At 39.7% G+C, this 26,439-nt stretch overlaps 1 protein-coding gene across 1 annotated transcript in view; it reads left to right on the forward strand.

The window, feature by feature from the left end:
• The window catches only part of CFAP54 (cilia and flagella associated protein 54), a 247,148-nt gene that overhangs the window by 167,619 nt on the left and 53,090 nt on the right, over positions 1 to 26,439 (forward strand). The window contains exons 51-59 of the mRNA XM_054719381.1: positions 1,467 to 1,636; positions 8,348 to 8,453; positions 11,226 to 11,373; positions 12,839 to 12,996; positions 13,167 to 13,346; positions 13,459 to 13,585; positions 20,967 to 21,122; positions 22,457 to 22,562; positions 23,587 to 23,680. Of these exons, the coding sequence (XP_054575356.1) occupies positions 1,467 to 1,636; positions 8,348 to 8,453; positions 11,226 to 11,373; positions 12,839 to 12,996; positions 13,167 to 13,346; positions 13,459 to 13,585; positions 20,967 to 21,122; positions 22,457 to 22,562; positions 23,587 to 23,680 (1,245 nt within the window). The remainder of the gene's footprint in view (positions 1 to 1,466; positions 1,637 to 8,347; positions 8,454 to 11,225; positions 11,374 to 12,838; positions 12,997 to 13,166; positions 13,347 to 13,458; positions 13,586 to 20,966; positions 21,123 to 22,456; positions 22,563 to 23,586; positions 23,681 to 26,439) is intronic.

Consider the following 26,439-nt stretch of genomic DNA (forward strand, 5'->3'; position numbering starts at 1 on the left):
TGACTACACTAGGCGGGGAATCAGCCCATGTAAGGGCTCTTACCCATGAAGGGTCAGGAACATAAGTCCAAAATACTTCTCCATTTGCCCCAGGTATATTACTGTACAGCTGATGACTGCTAGCATGGCAAGAAAGACGTTCTCAGACATTCTTGGGTTTCTGGTTACCTCACAATTTCTTTTTTATATTTTTAATTTTTTTTTTTAAATTATTATTATTATTATATATTTTTTTACATATGTGTCCTTATTCCCCCATTACCCCCCACCCCCCACTCATGCCCCACCCCCCTGTTGTCGGTGTCCATTGATTAGGCTCATATGCATGCATATAAGTCCTTTGGTTGATCTCTCCCCTTTACCCCCACTGTCCCCTACCTTCCCTGAGGTTTGACGTTTTGATTGTTAACCATAATCATATAAATTGGCCTAGAACTTGTATAATATTTACTGCTCTATACAAACAAGATTTTAGAGGCCCATTCCTTCAAAGCTTGGTTAGTCCCTTACTATTTTGCCATGTCAGGTTGCTCTTTACTATGGATTGCCTACTCCAAAGTCTCATTATCTTCACATTGCTAGTTATGTGACCACAGCTTAACTTGAAATGCAGTTGGTTCCGATTATTCACAGATTCAGTATTTACTAATTTGCCAATACTAAAATTTATTTGTAACCCCAAATCAGTAGTTATGGCTCTTTTGTGGTCGTTTGTGGACATGGGCAGAGCATAGAGAAATGTGACTTGCCCAGCACACACATTCCCAGCTGGGCCGAACAAGGCGATGCTCTGAGTTTTTGTTTACATTCTCATACTATAAACAAATATCTCTTTCATGATCTATTTATGGTCACATCTTTGGAATTTTCGGTTGCTGATTTTATTATCTAAAATGACCCACAACTCTAGTCCTAAAGAGCTGTTTAGTGTTTCTAAATGCAAGAGGGCTGTGATGTGCCCTATGGAGAAAATAAGTTGTTTCAGTCAGGCATTATTTATAGAGCTATTGGTTGTGAGTTCAGGGTTAATGCATCTATAATATATATTAAATAATGTGTGTAAACACACATTGAACAAAGTTACGTATTGACCAGTTGACAAAAATGTTGTGACCAGAAGCTCCCAGGAACCTATCTCTGTATTTCCCTTAGGAACAGTGGTTTTCATTATTTTGCTAATTCAGTGTTTGCAGCAACTTTCTTGACCATAACTACTGTAAATAATCATGTATGTGATAGGTTGTACATAAAACAAAGGGTAACAGTTGTACATGTTTATTTTTGCCATGACCTGCCTTTTCATTCTCTGTTGCTTTTGTGCTGTTCATGGATGATGATGTTCAAATTTCCTTTTTGGTCTTCCGATGGTAGTTACTTCAGCACAAAAAATATTTGGTGAGTAATAATGAGACATTACTTGTATTATTTCTGAACTTATGTAATTGTGTGGTCTTCTTCTTTTTCAGTCAATTTTACTGACAGAAGCTGAAGACAGGCTGAACTCCCTGGTGTCAGAGATGGAGCAGCCAGGCCAGAAGGGCCTTGCCCAGTGCTCTGCAGGCCAGCTGGAGATTGTGGTGCAGGCCCGGCTTCAGCTCGCCGCCATCGCCCTGCAGAGACACCGGGCAGCGTACAGGTGAGTCTGTGCACAGAGGAGTTTCTTCTTCCCCATAATCTGATAAATTTTATAAATTCCTAGATTAATAGAGCCTACTCATTTTTTATTTTTCAAGGTAGTTTTAACATTATTGTTCTCAAAATTACAGATTACAATTTGTTTTTTTTTAAATCTTCTTAACTTTCTTTATGATATTGAAATTCCATGCATTCAACTCCATGAATTAGATTCAGAATTTGAAGGGGAGTTAATTTTTAGATGGACATTCTCTTCAAAAAGGAGAAGGCCCTGGCCAATGTGGCTCTGTTGGAGTGTCATCCCATACCCTGAAGGGTCACAGGTTTGATTCCAGATAAGGGCACATAACTGGGTTGTGGGTTCAGTTCCAGTTGGAGTGGGTACAGGAGGCAAACATTCAATATTTCTTTCTCTCTCTTCCTTCCTCTCTCTAAAATCAATGAACATGTCCTCGGGTGAGGATTATAATAATAATAATGAAGGAGAAGTCCATCTGCAGCTTTTGTAAAGAGGCAATCAATTCAGCAGAAATTCCTTTTGTTTTGATTGGAAACATAAAATCATCTCATCACTGTGAGCCTTGATTGAAGGCCATTCTGTGATTAACCACATCTAAATTTGATTTTATGCTAGAGACAGTCTAGGTTTTGGAAATTTGTAATTTTTGTGGTCTCTAAGCAGTGATGAAAATCCGTGAAGTCTTGGAGCAGTGATTCTCACAGTGTAGTCTGCAGATCTCTAGGGGTGTCCCTAAGATCCTTTTAGGGGTCTGTAAGTTAAAACTTTTTATAATAAAACTAAGATATGATTGTCCTTCTTGTGTTGTTACTTGCACTGAAGATGCAAAAGCAACAGTGGTAAAACTTCTGGCATCTCCCCATGAGTCACAGCCGTGGCCCTACTTGTAGCTATCACGTATTTCACTGCCACACACTTGCAATAAAAAAGGCCAGTTAACTTAAGAATGTCTTTCATGAAGCAGTAGAATCTGTTACATTTATAAATCCCTATCCTTGAATCTATTTTTAATATTCTGTGGGAATGTTAAATGGGAAATACACCTAAAGCACTTTTATTGTGCATCAAAGGTTGATAGTTGTCTTGAGAAAGCCGAACCAGCTGTTCTTTTATTCATGGAATATTTTTTTATTTTAAAAAAAAGAAAACACCCTGCAAAATATGGTTATTCAAACTTGAGTATTTGACAGGCATTTTATTGAAAAGGAGCAAAATGGACAAGCTACTTCTAGGAAAACAACTAATGAATAGTATTTTTTATTATTTTTTTTTTAGCAATCATAACATCTAACCTTTCATAGGAAAAATAGAATTTTGGAAAATTTGTATTTGCCACCATGAACTTGACAGTTTTGTAATGCTTAGATTTTTTAAATGAGATTGGTAGTGTTAACAAGCATCATTTCTAAAATTGTATAATGAAGTGTTTCAACATTAAGGGGATCTTCATGCTCAAGAAGTTAATGTTTTCAAAATGACCAGTGCATGATGTTCCAAAATCCCAATTAACAAGATAGACTAATGACTTGTAACCTTTTTTGTCCATGGCTCATATAAACTAATTTCTAAAATTCTACAGCACACCAAAAAAAAATATTTTGTTGACCAAAAATTAGCTATAATTTTGATTGATTAAAAAAATAGTAGTTACTACTATTTTGCTCCAAAGAGACTAAAAAAAAATCTAGTAACACCCGTAGAGATTCTCCTACCCTTGTATTTAAGCATTTTTGGTACAAGGAATTAACCAATCAGATGCATCCTTATTAAGCAGCATGACCAATAAGATACAACTCTATTAAGACCTATATATTTATGGATCAAGACAGAGAATTCATACCAGACAGTTATTGTTATATTGGCTGTTGTCATTTTTTATTTGACAAGGGAAAAGAGGTCAGTGCCCCTGACTAAATAGTCAGGTATTACATATTTTAAAAATTCTTGCTGCACTCCAGTTGAAAATTCTGAGATAGACCAATAGGTTTTGATATAAGGGACTAGGAAAAGTTCATCAGTGTGTGATATTAGATCCCACATTGTAACAAACTTTTAAGAAATTATCCCTTACCACATTTTAGTATAGCATCAAAGAATAATATTCACAAGTATTCAAAAAAGTTATTAAAATACTCCTCCCATTTCTAATGACTCTGTGCAACCTAGTCTTCTTGGTATACTTAAGCCAAAACGGTATGCCACAACATACTGAAAGTAAAAGCACATAAAAAAGTCTATTAAGAAGATTTTCTCTTAAGCCAGACATTAGATTTGCAAAAAAAAAAAAAAAAAAAAAGTGAAAACAATGGCATTCTTCTCACTAATTTCTTGATGTTTTGGAAAATATCGTTGTTTTTGTTTTCTTTTTTTAAAAATACTCATGAAGTTAAAAATTTCTCAGCTTAAGTTGTAATATGATAAATATTGATGGAGCCCTTTGGGGTTCTCAATAATTTTAAGGGTATAAATGAGTGCTGAGATTTTTAAAAAGCTTGGGAAGTATTGTTACATTTATGCCTGTCTTTAAAAAAATTAAAAATATATTTTATAGATTTCAGAGACGAAGGGAGAAGGAGAGAGAGAGAGAAATATCCATGATAAGAGAGAATCACTGATAGGCTGCCTCCTGCATGCCCAACACTGGAGACTGAGCCTGTAACCTGGGAATGTGCCCTGACCAGAATCAAACCATGAAGACCTCCTGGTTCATAGGTCAATGCTCAACCACTGAGCCACGCAGGCTCGGCTATGCCTGTCTTAATGAATCCTATGGTAGTTGATTGATGGTAAAATAGGCCTTGCATTATAATATATTATTTTCTTCTTTTAAGTTAGAAAAGAGAAGGAATTTTACTGTATAATTTCCTATAGAAAATATATGATATGTGAACATATCTAAATATGTGTTTTTAGATAGGTATGACAATAAAATTTATGATTTTATGATTTCCTATAGAAGCATATGGAAAATATGCTTCCATGGTGTCCCACACAGCAACAGCAGCCTTCATTCTTTTCCCAGCTCTCTACATATCTTATACCCTTTGGCAGGGAGGACATGAGTGATTTTTTTTAGGGAAGAAGGAAATTAGAAACTAATAATTACCAAATGGCCACTGAAAGGAGTGTTACATTACAATAGAACTTGAATTTGAAGACCAGATAGAACATGCAAATAATGTGCAAGTGTATCAGAATCACTCCTATTTTAAATACATCAACCCGGCCCTTGGGACAAAACCTGCAAAACTTTCAAATTATTGCCTTTTTTTTTGCAGCAGAGGTGTCATTTGGGGAAGCCTACTGTCAGGATGAATGAGTTTCTCTTAGGTGAACTTTACCCCCCATGAGCTTCTGTTTGGGAGCTGCTGAAAGTGTTGGACAGTCTCTTTCCCAAATGAGGGTTAGCTTGACATTTCATGATACTTCTAATATAATTACGTGTCAAGGAAATTGAAAGGCACACTCCCTAGAGTGGCAGGTAAAGTGACCCGCATGGATTTTAGGAGAACAAACTGACCACTTTTGCCATGAATGGTAATAAGAAATAAATGGGATCAAAATTATTCAAATGATATTTCTACTTGTTAGGGTTGCCTCTCTCAGAATCCTGTCTTTTTTTTTTTTTTTAAATAAGTGTTCCTGTCTATCCTTCTTTCTATTTAATTTCTTGTCTAAATAGGATAACATCTGAGCCTGTTAATTTTGTGTCAGAATGAAACTTCCTTCCTTTGGGATTTTAGACTGTTTATAGTGGGTAATCCTCCCACACTCTGTCTTTCGTGTGGAGAAGAGAAACTAGAAATTTTCCATTTTGCAACTAAGTAGCGCCAGGTGGATTAGTCCATAGTAATACCAAGAAGATTAGTACATACTAGTATGCTTTATTTATTTATTAAGTTTTTGGGTCAGCAAGATTTGAAGCCTCATACCTCATTTCTCTCTTTTTTTAAAAAAAATATTTTTATTGATTTCAAAGAGGAAGGGAGAGGGAGAGAAACATCAATGATGAAAGAGAATCATCAATCGGCTGCCTCCTGCATGCCCCCTACTGGGGATCAAGCTGGCAACCCAGGCTTGTGACCTTGATCGAAATCGAACCCGGGACTCCTCGGTCTTCAGGCCGATGCTCTATCCACTGAGCCAAACCAGCAAGGGTTCTCATACCTCATTTCTCTTGATATCAAAATTTGGGCTTCTAATTCAGAAGCATGGGTTGAGCACGCCTTATTCCCCACAGGGTCTAGTACCATCCTGTGCTAACCTCTGAAGCTACCCAGTAAACAAGGTGTCATAGAAACACACGTGGATCCCTGAGGGAGGAGGTTGTTGGGGAGTGGAATTTTCATATCTTTATACATAATGCATCAGTGTTACATTTTTCTTGTTTTCTTGCTTGTTTGTTTAGTTTTACTTTAAATAAAAACCAGTAAGTTTATATAATCAGAAACAATACATTAGTCTACCAATATCTATGCCATTTTAATGACTCGGTAGAACCTTGGAAATTTAAAAATCAATAATTGCACACAGTTTCTCATATCCAAAGACCTTAGATTTGTTCCTGGCCCATAGCAGGTGCTCAACACATATTTTTTTTTTTAACAAATGGAAGAATACATCATTGAATCCTTATAATAATCCCATTTCAATACTCTGGGAGCCTACAAACAGACTATACCTTCTCCCAAGCATGCGTGGACAGTGACAAAGTTGGTCATATACTAGGCCAGAAACCTCAGTAACCAACCCGAATGAGGAGGTGTACTGAACACAGTCCAAGGACACAGGAAGCCTCTGGAATGTGTATGGGGGAAGTGTCATGCTCTGATTTATATCTTGATGAGATTGCTGGGGTTGCTATCTGGAGACCATGACTGCAGGGGCTAGAGGCACAGGGGAGACTGGTCAGGAAGCTCCTACAGCCTGGAGATGATGATGGCTTGGGCAGAGGACTTAGCTGTGGAGGAGGTAAGGTGAGGGGCTGCTGGCTGGTGTCCATATTTCAAAGTTGAAGCTGACAGAGCTTGTTGGTGGGTTGAACATAGAGTGTGAGTTAAAGAGGAAGCAATGGTGATTCTGGGCTCTGCCTGTGGGATGGAGGACAGACAGAGTTTGGTGGAGGAGGTGGAAGCAAGAGGAGCTGCTTTTAATCTATTCTACTAGTTTCCTAGAGCTGCCTTAACAAAGGACCCAAAACTGGATGGCTTAAAACAATCCAGTTTTATTGTTTCACAGTTTTGGAGGATAGAAGTCCAAAATCCAAGTGTAGTAGGGTCATGCTCTTTCTGACCGCTCCAGGTAGGGAGAGCCCTGCCTTGCTTTTTCTAGTTTCTGATTTTGCCAACAATATTTGGCTTATAGATGCATCACTCCAGTCACATGGCCTTCCTCTTCCTGTGTGTGTTCACATCCTCTTCCCTCTATGGATATTTGTCTCTCTGTCCAAACTTCCCCTTGTTTTAGGTACATCAGTCAAATTAGAATAGGATCCATCCTAATGACATAGTTTTAATTTGATTTCCTCAGATAATTATTCTGAGGTACTAAGGTTTAGGATGTCAACATATCTTTCTGGCAGCACACAATTTAACCCATAACACCTGTTAAGTGTGGTTGTCAATTAACTGTTCAAGTGGAGAATTAGATAGGTGGGTGTATTGTCCATTTGGATTTCATCCCATCTTTCTTCCATGTTATAAATAGCACTGTGATAAGTATCTTCAGCTATATAGACTGTTCTGTATTTCTTTATCATTTTTAAAACATATTTTTATTTATTTCAGAGAGTGGGAGGGAGAGATAGAAACATCAATAATGAGAATCATTGATTTGGCTGCCTCCTGCATGCCCCCTACTGGGGTTCAAGCCTGAACCCAGGCATGCACCCTGACTGGGAATTTAACTGTTACCTCCTGGTTCATAGGTCAACACTCAACTACCAAGCCACACCTGGCCGGGCGGATTGTTCTGTATTTCAAATTTTGTTTGAGGATAGATTTTCAAAAGAAGAAGCCTCTTGAGATGTATATTATCTAAATATTTTGAAAAGGGTGATGTCAATTATAAATTTATTATTCTGGAGGGGAGGAGGATGTAATGGTCTAAACTGCAGACAATCATATGTATAAAATGATAAGAAATAAGAAGAATTTCTATTTCCTGGCTTCTACTTTCTTAATTTAGTACATTTCCCTTCTCACTAGACACTGATTCAACAATAATTTAGCTTTAGAGTTTCTAAGTAGGTAGCATTAAGTAACAATATTATAACTAACCTCAAAAAGCTGGAGAACCCCATTCTGATTTATTTAAATGCACATTTGCTCATTTTATTAGTGATATTGTCAGTAAATTTTGTTTTAAATCTTGGAAACTTTTATTTATTCATTCTTGCATTCACTCACTTTCATTTTAAAATATTTTTCTGGTTCTACTAGTATTCTGTCCCAGGTACTAGGTTCTGGGTTCCAACAGGGAATGAGACAGATGAGCTGTAGAGCAGTTTATACACAATTAAACAGTGTGATAAATTAGAACACATGGTTAGAGCAGGGCACTATTAGGGTGCATAGAAGGCCACCTAACAGTTTTAGGGGTGAATGGGGCAGTGGGAAGGTGCTTTGGAGGAAGTAACATACAAATGCCACAAGTGTAAAACTAATAACATTTAAAATATATTCTTTATTTTAGTGTTGCAATAGTATTTTCCACACTTAAGCTTCTCCAGGATTCAAAACTTTTTCAAAAGAAGGCGGCACAAGTTGACACAGAGAGTTCCCTCTCTCTAGAAGCTTCTGTACGTATGAATTTAATGCTTATTCTTATTAATCAGTTGGATAAAAACAAAGGGATAAAGTAGAAAAAACATTGAATATGGAGTATAAAGATCTGTGTGTAAGCCCTGTTTATGCTGTTTTTAACTGGCATACCTTGGGCAAGTCCCTTAAACTTTTATAGTATTTTTAAATGTAAATCTCATTTGTGAACTGATGGAATTGGATGTATAATCACTGAAGTCCCACCAAATGTGGCAGTACAAAATTATAGGTCTGATTTCACTAGTAAATAAAGTTGTTTCACTTTATTTTACTTTTCATCTCACGTTTTTGTTACGTTAGCATTACCAGTATGACACCTGTGCTGTTTCCTACTTTGGATTTCTCATAGTTATATTCTTCCCTATTTAAGCTCTCAAATATTTTTGACAACTGGTGTTGCAAAGTATTTGAAATTTTATTGGATTTTTTATGAGATCAAGTAACTTAATAAAATAGCATTGTTTGAAATACAAAGATTCATCATGTAGAATCTTTGCTCATTATTTTAAACTAGAGGCTCAGTGCACGAATTCGTGCACAGGTGGGGTCCATCCGACCCACCCTAGAGGGAGGGGCCATGGACAGTTGGCAGGCTGGCCCCTCCCCCTATCGGGGTGGGGGGTAATTGGGGGCAGGGCCAGCCGGGTGGAGGATTCGAGGGTGGTTGGCCAGCCAGCCTCGCCCCCTGGTCAAACTCCCAAACTCCAAGTTGAGGGGACAATTTGCATATTAGCCTTTTATTATATAGGACTAGTGACCTGGTGCACAGATTCGTGCACATTGAAAGGAAATTAGAAGGTGGCCAGCAGGGCAAGACTGGGTAAGATGGGCCAGACACACCCTGGAGCCAACCTTCCATGGTCCCTCCCCAGCATCTGCAGAGTGAGTGGGGTCCCTCCAGCAGGTGGGGTCCCTCGGCCTGGCCTGCAGGGATCAGGCCGAATTCAGCACCCTGGAGTGAGAGAGGGCACTCTGCAAAGTTACTGTTGTACAGAGTTTGGAACACAAATGCAAGTGTGCAGTAAACCAGATTTGGGGCCAACCGTGCCCCAGCAACAACATAACCCACTGCCGAAGGTGGAATTGCATGGCCCTGTGAGGAATCAGGTTCCCTCCTCTCTGATTTCGGGGTGCATCACCTGAGAACTGCTGCTGCCAAGTCACTGCAGCTCAGCAGCTCCTGCATTGAGCATCTGCCCCTGGTGGTCAGTGTGCATCATAACAACCGGTTGGATGGGCAGAGGGACACTTAGCATATTAGTCTTTTATATATATAGATATTATGAATAAAATTGCTAATATTCACTGTCATTACAAGTAACACTAATTGTCCTAAGTAGAGACTCGTTTCTAACTATATTAAAAGTAATAAAAGTTCTAAAAAGCATTCTAATTCTGAAAATTGACTTAAAGGAATGGTTGTTCATTGGGGGCTATTTTGCCTCCCCAAGAGACATTTGGCAATGTCTGGAGACGTTTTGGTTGTCACACCTAGAGGGGACGCTATTGGCATATAGTGGGTAGAGGTCAACTAAGTTACTCAACATCCTACAATGCACAGGACAGTTCCCCACAACAATTATCTGCCACACAGTGCCAGCAGTGCCAAGGCTGAGAAACCCTGGCTTACTTGTGACGTGGCTTTTGGATAGTAACAGAAATTGTAGGCACTGAGAGATTAAGGTATGTGGATGCTAATCCAACTAGACTCTTCCATTGCTTGTGCCCTTGTGGTCACCATTCTGCTGCCAGGCTTCTGTTGTTCACTTCTTACCATTTCTGGGAACAGCTCACCCTCCTCTTCTGTGCTTCTCACCTGTCTATCCAGACTCCAGCCCCCTGCCCGTCCCCAGAGCTGCTCCTTGACAACAGATACTGCTAATTGGTGGGAGATGGTGAGCTATCAGAGATGCAAAGCAGGGAATTCCTAGAACAAATGGGTGTTGGTCTGAATGACTTTGAAGTTCCCAAATTTCTAAATAGGATGGGTTGCTGCCATTCCCTGGAAAAAGCTCCCTTTGCGTCTCCCTCCCAGTAGCTCTGGTCCTGGAGCTCCCTTTGTAAAGAGTATTAATAAGGATGATAGATCAATGATGTAATTTTGGGATGTGAGCAGAATATAGTGATACAACAGAGGAGATTAAGACTGTGGGCTCTAAAGTCAGAAAGACACAAGTTTGAGTCTCACCTTTGCCAAAATATGATGAAGTTTAAGCAAATAGATAACCTTTCAAAGACTCAGGTCTCCCATGGGTAAAACAAATAATAACTCCTCTTGGGCTTGTCAAGAGGATTAAATGAGATAATGTGTATAAAGCATGTAGCACAGTGCCTGACACATGAGGAGCACGCAATAGATGTTAGCGAGTATTTATTATTATTCAGTCTTTCAGATGATGTTTACAAAAATTTTGAGGGCATTGAAACTGCGGATACTATCATTTGCAGTGATAAATTCAGACTGTAAGACTGTTTGTCAACAATGGGTATAGAGAGAAAAAGGAAAGCTGAAAAGCAGTAGACCAAAATGTTAATAGAGGAATGTGGGATTATGGGTGCTTTTATTTGTTTGTTTTTGTGTGTGTATTTTTTATGTTTTCTAGAATGTACAAAAATTTCTAAAATTTAAAATTTAATACTATTAAATGATATTGGATGCTTCTTTTAACTTATAGTAAGTTCATTTAGCATTAGACTAGAACTTTGCCAATATTAATGTGAAGATAACCATGATTTTAATATTGTTTTAGGCCATTGAAAATAAAGATGATAATGAATTTTTAGATCCTATCTCCCTAAATTCTCGAGAATATTTCAACATTCATCTGTGGTTGAGGTGCCGCTTAGCATTGGTGACTGCGTTTGTTGCACAGATCCGTGGCATTGGAATCGTGAAAGGTATAAATATCCTATTTTCTTAATCGAAGTTTTTATAAAAAGTGATTTCATGTAGGTAACAGAGGGTTTTTTAAAATATATTTTATTGATTTTTTTACAGAGAGGCAGGGAGAGGGATAGAGAGTCAGAAACATCGATGAGAGAGAAACATCCATCAGCTGCCTCCTGCACACTCCCCACTGGGGATGTGCCCGCAACCAAGGTGCATGCCCTTGACCAGAATCGAACTTGGGACCCTTGAATCTGCAGGCCGACGCTCTGTCCACTGAGCCAAACTGGTTAGGGCCAGAGGTTTTTTTAATATGGATATATTTTTATTGATTTCAGAGAGGAAGAGAGAGGGAGAGATAGAAACATCAATGATGAAGGAGAATCATTGATTGGCTGCCTCCTGCTCAGCCCCTACTGGGGATCGAGCTCGCAACCCAGGCATGTGCTCTTGGTTGAAATTGAACCTGGAACTCAGTCCACAGGTCAACGCTCTATCCACTGAGCCAAACCAGCTAGGGCGGTAACAGAGGTTTTATTGGGATATATTTTATTAACATTAACATTTTATAGCTCTCTAGATTAATTTGTTTCCAGAATAAAAAATTCAGGTTCTTACGTAAGAATAATCATTTTCACCCTAACTGGTTTGGCTCAGTGGATAGAGCGTCGCCTAGCAGACTGAAGGGTCCCAGGTTCAATTCTGGTCAAGGGCATGTACCTTGGTTGTGGGCACATCCCTAGTAGGGGGTGTGCAGGAGGCAGCTGATTGATGTTTCTCTCTCATCGATGTTTCTAACTCTCTATCCTTCTCCCTTCCTCTCTGTAAAACATCAGTAAAATATATTTTATAAAAAAGAATAATCATTTTCAGTAGTCCCTTGTATCACTGAAAATGGCACTTACGCTGCTGATGTATGCAAAGCAGGCAGCATAGGGTGAGGGGTCCGGAGCACAGGTTCTGGAGCCAGCTGCCTTGGGTTCCAGTGCTTGGACTACCACTTCCTTGCTGTGTGACCTTGGCCAAGTCTCTCAACCCACCAATGCCTGACTTCCTTCTCTGTACAATGGAGGCAAGTGTACCTGTTTCATAGGATTATTGTTGAAATTGAATGGGTTACACTTATAAAGTTCTTAGATTACACAGGCTGGCTCACAGGAATGTTAATTCTTACAGTGATGAATAATTATCTACTTGTAAACCTATTTATCCACCCATCTCTATCAATCTCCCAAATTAAATTATCTCATGTAATGTTATTACTGGTTTTGCAGCATTTGGATACCGTAAAGTGCCTCCCCCCCAAATTACAACACATTTATTTTTAACGTCTCATGTAGTCTGTTTTCTGTCTCTTTGGATCTTCCTGTTCTTCTATATTACACAATATTCCTGTGATGAACGCGGGGCATATTATGTGTATATATGTTGTTACTTTCTCAGTGCATTTTAAATAACTACATTTGTTTATTTTAGAAAATGATATGACAGATTACGTTAGCCTCATCAATGAAGTGTGTGTGGAGGCAGAAAGTGCAGGCGACAGGGAGCTACAGGCTGAATTCTTGATGCAAGCTGTAATCATTGGCCTACAAGAAAAGCATTTAAGGGCAGACATCATAACAAACCTTCAGGTAGGAAAGAAATTTCATTCACGTTGATAGTTACCAAAGGATTCAGTGTAGAACAAAAGGAGAGAATTTTATATCCCATTAGTTACTGAATGCATGACAGTCAATATGGCCAGCTCTTGTTTCAGTGAATTGCAAACAATACGATCAAAGGAATAATTTTATTTTAATAGGCCATAATACATTTGCTTGAAGGAAGTGAGTTTATTTCTCCGAGATCTTATTTAACTCTGGCGAGAAGCTTGCTTTTGCTGGATGACTTAACAAGGGCAGAGAAATTCAAGGAAATGCTCTCTTCAAAAACAGAAAAATTACTTTTGTTGACTCAGTCTCACAACATTCTTATTGAACAGGTGAGAGTGCTTTTGAGTTCTCAAGATTTAGAAACTTATTATTCTGTTTCTTTTTTTTTTCTTTATTCCAAACCACTTTAGCTAATTACTCATTACAATGTTTCTTTTACAGATGCTAACTTTTGGAGAAACAATTGAATTTCCTTCATCAAACACTGACTATGCAAGTCCATTACAGCCTTTGAAAAATGTCTATCTTCCTCATATCATGTTATTGGCCAAAACAAAAATGAGAATCGGTAAGAACACTTAAACATATATTACACTGAAGCCATTGGTGAAAAATTTTAAGTTATTTTCAGGCACACTATTACCTGAGTACATTTATATGGGGCAATATTTATGAATACTCAGGCTCAATTTATTTACCAAATAGTTTTTGGTTATTTACTGTGTGCCAGACTCTTTGTGAGGACCTGGGAAGTTATTTTAGATAAAAACAAATGTAATCCCTGGTCTTAGTGTGGGAGACAGAGATAAACAAATAAACCATATAGGAGTGCATATTATATCATGGATTCATATCACATAAATATTGTATAAAATAAATATTTTTAATATTTATAAAATGTAATAAAATAAATATTGTATAAAATAAAATATGTATGCGGTAACAATTAGACAGGAAATCAGCAAGGATATAGAAAGCTAATATATGCCGAAACCGGTTTGGCTCAGCGGATAGAGCGTCGGCCTGCGGACTGAAAGGTCCCAGGTTCGATTCCGGTCGAGGGCATGTACCTTGGTTGCGGGCACATCCCCAGTAGGGGTTGTGCAAGAGGCAGCTGATCGATGTTTCTCTATCATCGATGTTTCTAACTCTCTATCCCTCTCTCTTCCTCTCTGTGAAAAATCAATAAAATATCTATAAAAAAAAAAAGTGAAAGCTAATATATGGTAATGAATTAAGTATATGTATATAATTATGAATTGTTAGTGTTATGAAAGACGTGGATAAGATCTGTTGATAAAGAACAAGGAAGAGATGGCTGCCCATTTAAGTAAATAGGGAAGGCCTCTCCATGGAGGCGGCATTTAACCCCACACCTTAAATGTGGGTCACTAAGTATGCATTGTAGAGGCAGAAGGAGCAGTGAGTTGTAGGCTCTGAGGTCAGGACGAGCTGGGCATGTTCTGGAACTGTAGGGAGACAAGGACAGACTGAACAGAGTGGGCTGGGGCAGCCCGATGGGAAGAGCTAAGCTGGGATGGTTACGTTTTAAAATACAGTCCTGGCTGCTGGGGGAAGAACAGGTTGGAGCCAACCAAAAGTGGACCTGCTTAGAGTCAGTGGACCAGTCAGCAGAAAGCTCACAGCCCCTCAGAAACCTGGGAGGAACTCAGGGACGTTGTTTCCAGCTCTCTCCAGGACACCCCTCTGGGGTTTGACCCAAGGAAGCCTGCCTCTAGCTCCCAGGCTCTCCTCCAGCTCAGAGGACGAAGGTCTTGTACCAACTCTCTGTTCTAACCTGTATTTGACCAGGCCTTTTTGTTTTCTGCGTTTCTGATGCTTTGACATCTGGCGCCTTGCTATTTAGGGAGAAACTAGCCAGTAACTAGAGATTAGCAAATCACTTTTCATTGAACATGCCTTTCATATGCAAACTAGCCACTCCAGACAGAGCCCACAACCCAAACCCTAATCAGCAACTTTATTGTCCTTTGCTGGGCTCTTGCACTCTAGGCCACTCTTCCCCTACCTTCATCACCCCCGGGACAGCTGGCAGACTACCAGTGCCCACTGAAACTCCTTAAACTAGCCAGTCCTAAACCAGCTGAGTCTGCTTTCCCTACCCCATCCATTCTGTCCCAGGAGAACCACAACGAAGGCTCTTGTCAGTCCACTTTTCCCCTTGCTCCCTCCACCTCTTACGAACCCTGGTGCTTCCCTGTGTGGCCCTGCGTGGGGTGCTATGGCTCTTCTTTTTAGGGAAATTACAATAAACTATCTTTTCCATGGCAATTGTCTCCTGCTCTATGAACCTCATCCATACCTGAATAATAATGAAATCTACATTTTAAACATTACCCCTGCCTCCTGGGACCCATCAGCCTGGTGGGACCCATTTGCCTCCTGCACCAGCTGGTGATCAGCTCAGAGAGGTTGGTGGTAGGACTAGAATGGAGAAGGGAGGGCAGCAGAGGTGCTCAAGCCATCACCTTTTCAGAACCTTTCCCCTATTCCCTTCTGCTCCTCCTCCCCGTGATTAGTATTGATCCTTATTATTATATGACTAGAGCCCCGGTGCATGAAATTCGTTCACAGGGATGGGGTGGGGGTGGGGGTGGGAGTGTCCCTCAGCCCAGCCTGCACCCTCTCCAATCTGGGACCCCTCGAGGGATGTCTGACTGCCTGTTTAGGCCCAGTAGGATCGGGCCTAAACAGGCAGTTGGACATCCTTCTCACAATCCAGGACTGCTGGCTCCCAACTGCTCACCTGCCTGCCTTCTTGATTGCCCCTAACTGCTTCTACCTGCCAGCCTGATGACCTCCTAACCACTCCCCTGCCAGCCTGAGTGATGCCTAACTGCTCCCCTGCCAGCCAGATTGCCTTTAACTGCCCTCCCCTGTGTACCTGGTCACCCCCAACTGCCCTTCCCTGCAGGCCCGGTCACCCCCAACTTCCCTCCTCTGCCGGCCTGGTCACCCCTAACTGCCCTCCCCTGCAGGCTTGATTGCCCCAACTGCCCTCCCTTGCAGGTCTGGTCCTTTCCAACTGCGCTCCCCTGCTGGCCATCTTGTGGCAGCCATCTTATGTCCACATGGGGGCAGTCATTTTGTGTGTTGGAGTGATAGTCAACTTGCATATTACTCTTTTATTAGATAGGATAGAGGCCTGGTGCACGGGTGGGGGCCAGCTGGTTTGCCCTGAAGGATGTTCCAGATCAGGGTGGGGGTTTCCTTGGGGCATGGGATGGCCTGGACGAGGGGCCTGTGGTGGTTTGCAGGCTGGCCATGCCCCCTGGCAACTCAAGTTGAGGCCCTGGTATCTGGGATTTACTTATCTTCTATAATTGAAACTTTGTAGCCTTGAGCAGAGGTCAGGGCAGGCCAGGGCATGCAGAAAGCTTGGCTTCCTCCATCACTGGGGAAGCCCAAGCCTCCTGTTCTCTCCAGCTCCATGGCTGCTGCCATTTTTGTTGGGATTTATTTATCTTCTATAATTGAAACTTTGTAGCCTTGAGCAGAGGCCAAGGCAGGCAAGGAAGCTTGGCTTCCTCCATCACTGGGGAAACCCAAGCCTCCTGCTCTCTCCAGCTCTGTGGCTGCTGCCATTTTTGTTGGATTTATTTATCTTCTATAATTGAAACTTTGTAGCCTTGAGTGGAGTCCAGGGCTGGCCAGGGTGTGCGGGAAGCTTGGCTTCCTCCATTGCCGGGGAAACCCAAGCCTCCTGCTCGCTCCATGGCCGCAGCCATCTTGGTTGGGTTAATTTGCACACTCGCTCCTGATTGGCTGGTGGGCATGGCTTGTGGGTGTAGTGGAGGTGCGGGCAATTTGTGGTATGGTACTCTTTTATTAGATAGGATGATCATCACCCTCATCATCAGCTGTGAATTTTGTTATTACAGGTAAACCGCTTCACCTCTATATTGTTGAGTGTCCTTATTTATAAACTTAGGCTGGTCTAACTGACCTCTTAGATTCCTTCCTGCAATCTGATCCCGTGACAGCTATTTTTCTGCATCTTTAGTCCACAGTTTGTTATATTATTAGTATGTTTGATTTCTATAAGAGCTTAAATACAGGTTGTGTTACACTGTACAGGTTTTGTTAAATCAAGTGTATTCTCTGCTTTCCTGCCTCAGTAATCTTGAAAATGTGTCACTACTCACAGGCAATGCTGGTTCTGTTTCTTAGACTCACTTGAAGCAGAACAGCTTGCTTTCTGTTATATTATATTAAACACAGACTTAAGAAATAAAACCCAAAGCAGCTTTTCTGTCAAAACAATGTCAGTTTCACAATTTTTTTCCGCAGAGTTGATGTTTATTGGAAAAAGGAACACTTCAATATTATGAAGCATAATATAATCTGACTTAATGCTTTCTTGGCAATCTGCCTGTATAGTGATAGCAAAGACTGCATCGCAAGAATAGAGACACTTAACAATTACTTTTTCTTGTGAAAGCCTCACATTGAAAGAGGCATTTTGAGATTATTTTTATAAAACAAAAAATAAGCATCATGGTTATTTATTTTCCACTAATAACCGCATCTTGACCTTTCTTATTAGATTAAAAAAAGTCAATTATTGACTTTATAATAGGAGTGAGGAAAGTTGCAAGAAGGATGCTGGGGAGTGGAAATACAATGAGGAACCTAGCCAGTCACCATCTGCACTTAAAAAACCTATTTTCTAGTTAGAAAGAGAAAACAGTCAATCATTTCTATACAGTTTTTTTTTCCTAATTTGAACAAAATTCTAGAAGACAATTTAAGTACTATTATTATGTGTTAGTCCTATGTTATATAGTACTATGTTATATAGGGTAGATATAGCATATATAGTACATATATTTAAGTGCCCTGATGACATGAAGATTAATAAAGTGTTATAGTATAACTAGAGGCCTGGTGCACAAAATTTGTGCACTGGGCTGGGGGGGTCCCTCGGCCCAGCCTGTGCCCTCTCACAGTCCGGGACCCCCCTGCTCCTTACCGCCCGCCTGCTCCCTGCTCCTTACTGCTCAGCTCTCTGCTCCTTAGTGCTGCGGCGGAGGCAGGAGAGGCTCCTGCCACTGCTGCTGCACTCGCTAGCCATGAGCCCGTCTTCTGGCTAAGCAGTGCTCCCCCTGTGGGAGCACACTGACCGAGGATGTTCTCAGGACCCAGGCCGCTTGGGGCCCATGTATGCAAATTAACCGCCATCTTTGTTGAGTTAATTTGCATACTCACTCTGATTGACTGGTGGGCATAGCAGAGGTATGGTCAATTTGCATGTTTCTCTTTTTTTAGATAGGATTACTAATAAACAGTGTTATGGTATAATTTGAAATGATAGTGAAAACTATAAAAATGGGAGATATATTGAAACATGAGGTTTATTATACAAGGGATATTTGCATATCCTTCTTGCCTGGGATCTCTGATGACACTTGGTAATTGTTGGGGTTAAGAGAATAGTCACTAGAGAAGGAATTCTGGTCTGATTTCCATGAGCAAGTCATTTAACTTCTCTGTGTTTCAAGTTTCCTCTCCCATAAGATGTGGATAAGAAAAGTATGTACCAGTCTCACTGGCTGATGTGGGGTGAAGCAAGTGGAATGCATAACAAGTTTAGAAGGGCATCGACTTTTTTCTGAGGGCTTTGTAGGTGTTAGCTATTCTCATTATTCCATGCCTGGCTGCTTTATGCTCCTGGGAGCTGGGAGCAAGCCCTGGTTTTTTTCATCTCCACATTCTCAGCAGTTTGCTGCCATCCTGTATCATTTGAAGTAAGGGCTCGGTAACTTCTCCCTGGATAAGAAAGAGTGAGAGAGGCACAGTTTTCCACCATCCTGTTGTTTATATAGCAGATTCCTGAACTAAACGTTTACAAAAAGTCCTAGGTTTCTTGAAAGCCCTTTGTAGGCCATCGCATCCTGGAACTGAAAATTTTCAGAACCTGAAGAGACCTCAGATTTTTCTAGTTCTGCTGGTTCATTTTTGAGTGAAAGACACACAAGGCCCAGAGACATGTAGGGATTTGTTCAAAGCCTCTAATAACATGGTAGTACCAGTGACTGGCCTGAACCAGTAATTTAGCTGGGATTCAGCAACTGTTTCATCCTGCAATCCTACATTGCCTTTCTGTTCATATCCCTTTATTGTGTATGGTAAACTGCCCTATCAATGTGGTTTTTCTTCCAGTTGCCTTCTCCTCTTTATCCCCAAAATTTTCTTCTTTAAAATTACCTAATTCAAGGCAGTCATCAGCTGTTGGCTTTGACAGTCACATTCTCTGAGAAGGCTTCCTGACCTTTCCCAGGTCTGGATCAGTGTTACTGGACTAAAGGGGTCCATTTGCCAGCTCACATCAATGCCCAATCAAACACAAACAGGAGTTTGCAGCCAAGGAGGTAAGGGTTTATTAGTTGAGGAAATGGCACCAAGCCCAGAGTCACAGGTAAGCCATTGGTCAAAGACCTGGCTCTCCAATGGCTCCTAGGGGATAGGTTATATAGGAGATGAAGGGAGTTAGGCCCTGGTCAGGGTCATGGTCTCTACTGATTGGTTGGCACTAAGGTAGGAGGTAGCTGATCAGTGCATATGGTGCTGATATCAGCCATGGCATTGCTTTGTCTGGTTTTCCAAAGATGGTTGGTGGAGTCATTCCACTTTTCTGGGTCTGGAGCTGAAACTTATCTGAGCCCTAGCTAGATGCTATCTGTAGTTTGATTGCAACTCTGTCTCTGTGGCAATAGACCCATGGCTTTGTTCCAAAGATTGTGTAATGCTGGCCAGGGCCTTGTTGTCCTGAGGGCTTAATGATTAAGGGAGTGGACATGCAAGGGGAGAAGGAGACGGGTGAGTCAGCGTGCTGGATGAGGCCAGTTTGAATTCAAAGGAAGCAAAGGAGAAAAGATCACATTAAAGAAATGAAGTTTCTGCACCGTTACACCAGTTCTCCTGCTACCACAGTGTCCTTGCTTTCCCTGCCATGCAGTTGACCACACAGTATTTTACTCACCTGTCTGGCCATCAGTATTCCCCATTAAACACTAAGCTCCATGATCTCTCTCTTAAGGAGACTTACAGTATCATAGTTTAGTGTGTGGGCCCTGGAGCCTGATTACATAGGCTCAGACTATAGTCCTGCTACTTACTAGTTGACCTTGGCAAGTTGCTTAGACCTCACTGTGCCACAGCTTACTCCTCTAAATAATAGCATCCAGTTGGAGTTGGAGTTGAAGTTGGGAGGATTACATGAGATAATGCTTATTATTTCCCTGGGGTGATGCCTGGCATGTAGGAAGCACTTAATAAACCTTAACCTCCTTTCTCATTTTTATCTAGTGCCTAATCACTCAGAAAATATTTTTTGAATAGTATCTGTCTGTATTTGAGGCCACACAGATTAAATCTAATGCCTCTCCCATACAGCAACCATTTGTTATGTAATTAAGTAATGATGGGACCACACAAAAGTGTAGCATGTGGCCCTCATCCATAATGGGTTACCATCTCGTTAGGATGACAAAATATGCATAGCAAGCAGCCACTACAGAGCTGAGTAGAAGCAAAATTACTGCCTATTAATATATGCACATTTTATTGGAAAGAGCATAAAACTTTAAAACTTCCAGATGTTTCCCTACTACAACCTCATCTTAGGAACACGAGAACTTGTTCTCCAGAGCAGTATAAAATTTTACAACTGAATGAAAGATTTTAGAGATTACTCTTCCTTTTAAAAATGAGAATAATGGAAATTTGTTAAAAAATTAAGTTTTAAAGGACTATTGCTATAGTTCACTGAAATATTTGGATATTGAGTTTCTTTAAAAATTTTCTAAGATACTAAAAACTAAAGACCACCAGGTTCTTAGTAGATGCCGTAATGTGAGAGAAGTCTAGTCACTTATTTTGACACGATATAGTTTATTTTACCCTTCCTATCCACTGTCTTTCTTTAGGACATACAGTGGCCAAGCAAGTGTACTATACCAGTAAAAAGAAGGATTTTTCAAAGTGGTCACCTGCTCTTCAACTTTTTGAAACAGCATTGAAGCTCTGTAAGATTTCAGCAACAGAGGAACATGAGGTGGAAGCTGAAATCCTTTTTCAGAAAGGTAAGATGTATTTGGAGTCAGAATTAGGATAAAGTTTGTGGAGGTTGCCCCCCCTACCCCCCCGCCCTTTAACAGTAGGCTTCTTGAAAATCTAGTCAGTGAGTATAAAAAAATCCAGATTTTTACAAAGGGCTTGGTAATGACAAACAAAGTACAAACTAAGTTTTAGATAAAGAGAACACAACTTATCTTCAGTTCATATCTAGAAAGAAAAAAGGTACTCCTTAGTTTCTTTTATAATCACAATTACCCCTCATTGGTTTCATGTTTGACTAAAGAATGTCAGCATCAGCCATTTAACTATAAATAAATTCCTTAAATAATGCTTGGAAGATACATCATTTCATTACATAGCTCAACACTTTAGTTAATTTTTACAAAAAAATACACACCCATTTAAATTAAAGTGCTATGGCATACTTATATTTATAACTTTTATACAACACATATTTACATAATATGTCCATAAGGTTTTATTGTGGCCATTTTAGCCATGAGAAAAATGGTGATGTTTGTGAGTGTTCTCCTTTGGAGCATCTAATAGATGCTAGGCACTCTAGTCAGTGTTTCACATCTCATATCTCTGATTCTTACAGCAGCTCTCCAAGGTAAGTATGGCCATTCCTGGTTGACGGATGAGGAGAATGTGGAGCAGTCTGGTTAAGTAACTTTTCAGAAATCAGCAGCTTCTAAATGATAGTGCCCAGATGTGAACTTAACACGGGTTGGCTCTGTGCCCCATTCACATGCTGTGCCAAAACTATGGATCCTTTTTAGAGTAATTATAAGATTTCCCTTTCCTGCCCTTTTTGTTACAAAAGCGTCATTCCAGCACCTACCTTTGACAGCTGCAGCTCACCATGAAGGCTGGGCGCTGAGTGAGAACTGGAGCATTTCCATCATCCATGGTGGTTTTCATAGATTTTGCTGACTTTTAAGGATTTGTTGTTTTTAGAGATGTTTTCTATGGTATCTGTGATAGCAGACAGAGGAAAGAGGAAGATGTATATAAAAAAGGGAATGAGTGCCCAAGGAAGAAGGGCAAGCACAAAGTAAAAAGAGAGAAGAGGAAGGTTATATAAGCAGTCATGTCTGGAAAGCCAATGGAGGCTTTGATGCAGTGTTGCTACCTGAAGTCAGAGAAGTCTTGAGATGCCTGGGGAAGAAAACAAAAGCTCTTTCCCTATTGGCTTCTCTTCCAGCAAGAAACAGCAGATGAATAAAAAGGACAGCATGCCCAGTTTTCTGAATTTCCAGCATGAAATATTTGTTCTGAAGTTCTAAATGATAGAAAAGAGAAAAACCCATCCTTGTCCCTCTTTTTCTTCTTTCAGGCAAAATAGAATGTCAAATGTTGATGGAGGAGAAATCTCCAAATTTGCAACTTGAGAGTTTATATGAAGCTATACAAATAAGCTTGAGCCATGATCAAAACTCAGGGTAAAGACAATATCTTTCCACTATTGAAACGATGTGTGTGTTGTGGTTTGAGCCCAGATTCTGGAAAGACACTGTATTGTACTGCCCACAATAGGGCTAGTTTACTGGTGTCCATTGTCCAGCAGGTTTACCGATTTCCTTTTCAAGCTGGTTGCTCTTGACTCTGACCCAAGGAAGTTACAGTGATGGTTGATGATGTGATTATCACAGTGGCACACTGGACTGTGCCTCCCTGTACTCAGATCAACCTACTGTCAGTCCTAGGATTGCAGCGCCCCCCCTGGATGTGAAATTATCTAGAAGGGAACTATGTGGATATTCACTCTGGTCAGCAGTACCAGGGCTGGCCAACTTAATTCTGTAAAAATAAATCACCTCAAGATTCAAAGTAAGCCGCCATTATTACAATGACACTGATCTAAAGGGCCCCAACTGACAGGTTTCATAATGAGCACACAGATGTAACCCATACCAAATCCTTGCTTCCTGCATAACTCTAGGTGTCTCTTTTGATATTAGTGTAGGAGGGTTGAAAGAGGCTTGTTTTTTAATTTTTATTGATTTGAGAGAGATTGGTTTGTTGTTCCACTCATTTATACATTCACTGGTTGTTTCTTCTGTGGGTCCTGACCAGGGATCAAACCCTCAACCTTGATGTATCCGGACAACACTTTAACCCACTGAGCAACCCAGCCAAGCTGAGGCTTGGTTTTTAAGGCAGGTTCCTTCAGACTTGACCTTCATCTCTTTACTGCCTAGTTGGCTGAATTATTCTAGTCTGGCCTTGATATTATGGAGTGTTGCCAGTAAGAGCAAGTTACGATGCTCAGCTCTCTTCCAGAGTTTCTCATTTCAGTAGGGAGGCAGATGCTAGTGTCTATGCAAAAAGTGCTGTGCAAAGAGGGTGGGAGTTTGGGACAGATGCTGGTTTTGTCTGTTTTTACCTTTCAGAAATTATTGGCAAATAATGGGAATTATGAGTGGTGTAGCTATTTATTAAGTACAATGCTATATATCATTTTAGGTTGATAAGGGACTCCTACCTAGAGGTTGCCCTATTATATCTACATATGAGAAAGGCAAAGCACAAACTTTCATCAGCACCATTAACACCTAAGGTAATAAACTTTTATTAGAAATTTTAAGTTAATTACCTTTTGAGCTTATTATGTTACTGTGCTATTGAAATAATGAGATTGATTTTCCTGTGTGACTTAGAGAAATTAATTCAGTACTTTGTGGTCATACTCATGTTTAAGTGTCTCTTTCAATATTTCATGTAAAGCTCTGGGAATAGGCTTCATTTAGACATTTTTGTCTGTTAAAAATGTTATCTATGAAGTGTAGGTACATGTATGTACTCTAAGTCATTAGTATTGATCAGGAAATTGAAGGAAACAAAATATAGCTTCAGTGATGGACAGGTAAGGTTCTCATTACTGATGTGGCTACAAATAGATCCCCTTGTGATAGAGTCATTAATTCACTCATCACACATCTGTCAAGCACCTACATGACCCAGGCAGTATTCTGGAAAGTGATTAAGCAGTGTCCAAGTCAAATTCTGTTCTTGTTTTCATGGACCCTCCAATAGATATTTTCAGAAAATTTTAGTGTCAAGTCTCTAATTTTTGAGAACATAAACATGATTTTAAACCATTAGGCAAATGGGCTTTCAGACAGTTGAGTTATTCGTATGATAGCTGCCTTTGGGGGACAGCAACTAATTTTTTTTCCTATCAAAAATCTGTACTTACATAGAGAAGTTACTCTTTGTGGTGTATAAACATGTTTATTTCCAATAAGAGAAAATAAAATTTTTTGTTTCCATAGCAAGTAGCAATACAAATTAATAGGATATTAGGATAATAACATATCATCTTTTTCGCCTTTTCTAGACAAGTGTTTATAATGAAGAGCTTGAACAAGTTAGGATTTGAATGAGAAGAATAATATAAGTCCATACAATATGATCATCATTTTCTGTATATCTTGACACAGTATAAATATTTTAGCAATTCATATAATTACTAGAAACACAGAAAGCAGCCAAAATAAACAAAAAATTTCATCCGAGCACATTTAGACCATTGAAATATAACATTTGACATTTGTCTACATACAGTCAATGCTTTATAAACCCTTAAGAAAGCATTATAGTTTCACTTTTATGCAATCCGTATAGCACAGTGAGCCTAGCACTGGTTTTGATTTGAATCTGAGCTTCATGACATGCTAGCAGTATAATTGGAGCCTTTTCTAAGCTTAGTTTTCTCATCTGGTGAAATGGTACTATGATATCTCTTAGACTAACTAGGAGAATTAATGTAATGGGCTTGGCATGTAATAGGTACTCAAGGGAACTGTTTTCCATCACTATGTAATTTCAGTTAAACATTTACATTCTAAAGTATTTTGTACATAGTAATTATTCAATAATTATTTGTTAGCTAAGTTGAGTTGATTTTCTTGAACAGTCATTTATTTATTCATCTATTAACCAAACACTAATTGAGTGCTTAATGTATGCCTGGCATGTTACTCTCTTTCCCTAAGGAGCACAGAGGAAGGAAGAAAAATAATTATATCACAATATAATGAGAAATATAATCAAGATATGTAAAGGTAGGGAAGTGGAGCATTGTAGGGACTAATTTGCTCTGGCCAGTGTGGCTCAGTTAGTTGGATCCTCATCCCATATATTGAAAGGTTGTGGGTTTGATCCCTGGTCGGAGCATATATGGAAGACTACCAATCAATGTTCTCTCTCACATCAGTATTTCTTTCCATGTTGTTTATGGTGTTTTTAGAGACAAGTTTTTAATTTAATGAAGTTCATTTTATCAATTTTTTCATATATTGTGCTTTTGGTAGCATATCCAAGAACTCTTTGCCTAACCCCAGACGTTGAAGCTTTTTACCTATGTTTTCTTCTAGAATTTTTATAGTTTTAGCTTTTAAGTTTGTGATCTATTTTGAATAAATATTTGTGTAAAATATGAAGTATTTAAACTCATCATTTTGCACAGAGATCCAGTTGTCCCAGCACCATTGAATTTCCTTGGCACCTTTGTCAAAATTAGTGGATCATAAATGTAAATATAGATAATAAATGTAGACATGTAGACTTCCAGTACTCTTCCACTGATCTATAAGTATGCCTTTCCATGAGTATACTCTGTCTTCGTTGCTGTAGCTTTTAGTACACTTTAAAATTGGGAAGTACATACTCTCCAACAATGTTTTTCCTTTTTAAAATTGTTTCGGCTATTTTGAGTCCTTTGCATTTTCATATACATTTTAGGATCTGCTTGTAAATTTCTGTAGAAAACTAAGTATTTTGATAGAGACTCTGTTGAATCTACACGTCAATTAGGGGATAATTGCCATCTTAACAATATTGAATTTTCTAATTCATAATATGGTCTCTTCATTTATTTAGATACTAGAGGCCCGTTGCAGGAAGAGGGAAAGACAGAGAGAACATCAATGTGAAAGAAACACATCAATTGGTTGCCCAACACCGCTGTGCAAGCAGCCGCTGCTGCTGCTGCTGCCGCCAGCGGCCGGCTGCCTTTGTGGTGGCGGCTGCGTGCGTTTTCCCTCCCGCAGCTGCCTTGCTTTCTGCTTTCCCTCCATCTTCCTTCTATGCTGTCTTCAGTCTTCACTCCTCCCTCCCTCAGTGTATGCAAATTAACCATCATCTTTGTTAATTTGCATAATCACTCGGATTGGCTGTGAGCATAGCGAAGGTACAGTCAATTAGCATTTTTCTCTCTTATTAGTGTAGATTAGCTAATTTTTCTCAAACAATGTGTTTTACTTTTAGTGTACAAGTTTTGTACATTTTTGTAATATTTATTTTTATTGTGAATGG

Source organism: Eptesicus fuscus, chromosome 7 (genome assembly GCF_027574615.1).
Source record: "Eptesicus fuscus isolate TK198812 chromosome 7, DD_ASM_mEF_20220401, whole genome shotgun sequence".
NCBI classification, from domain to species: Eukaryota; Metazoa; Chordata; class Mammalia; order Chiroptera; family Vespertilionidae; genus Eptesicus; species Eptesicus fuscus.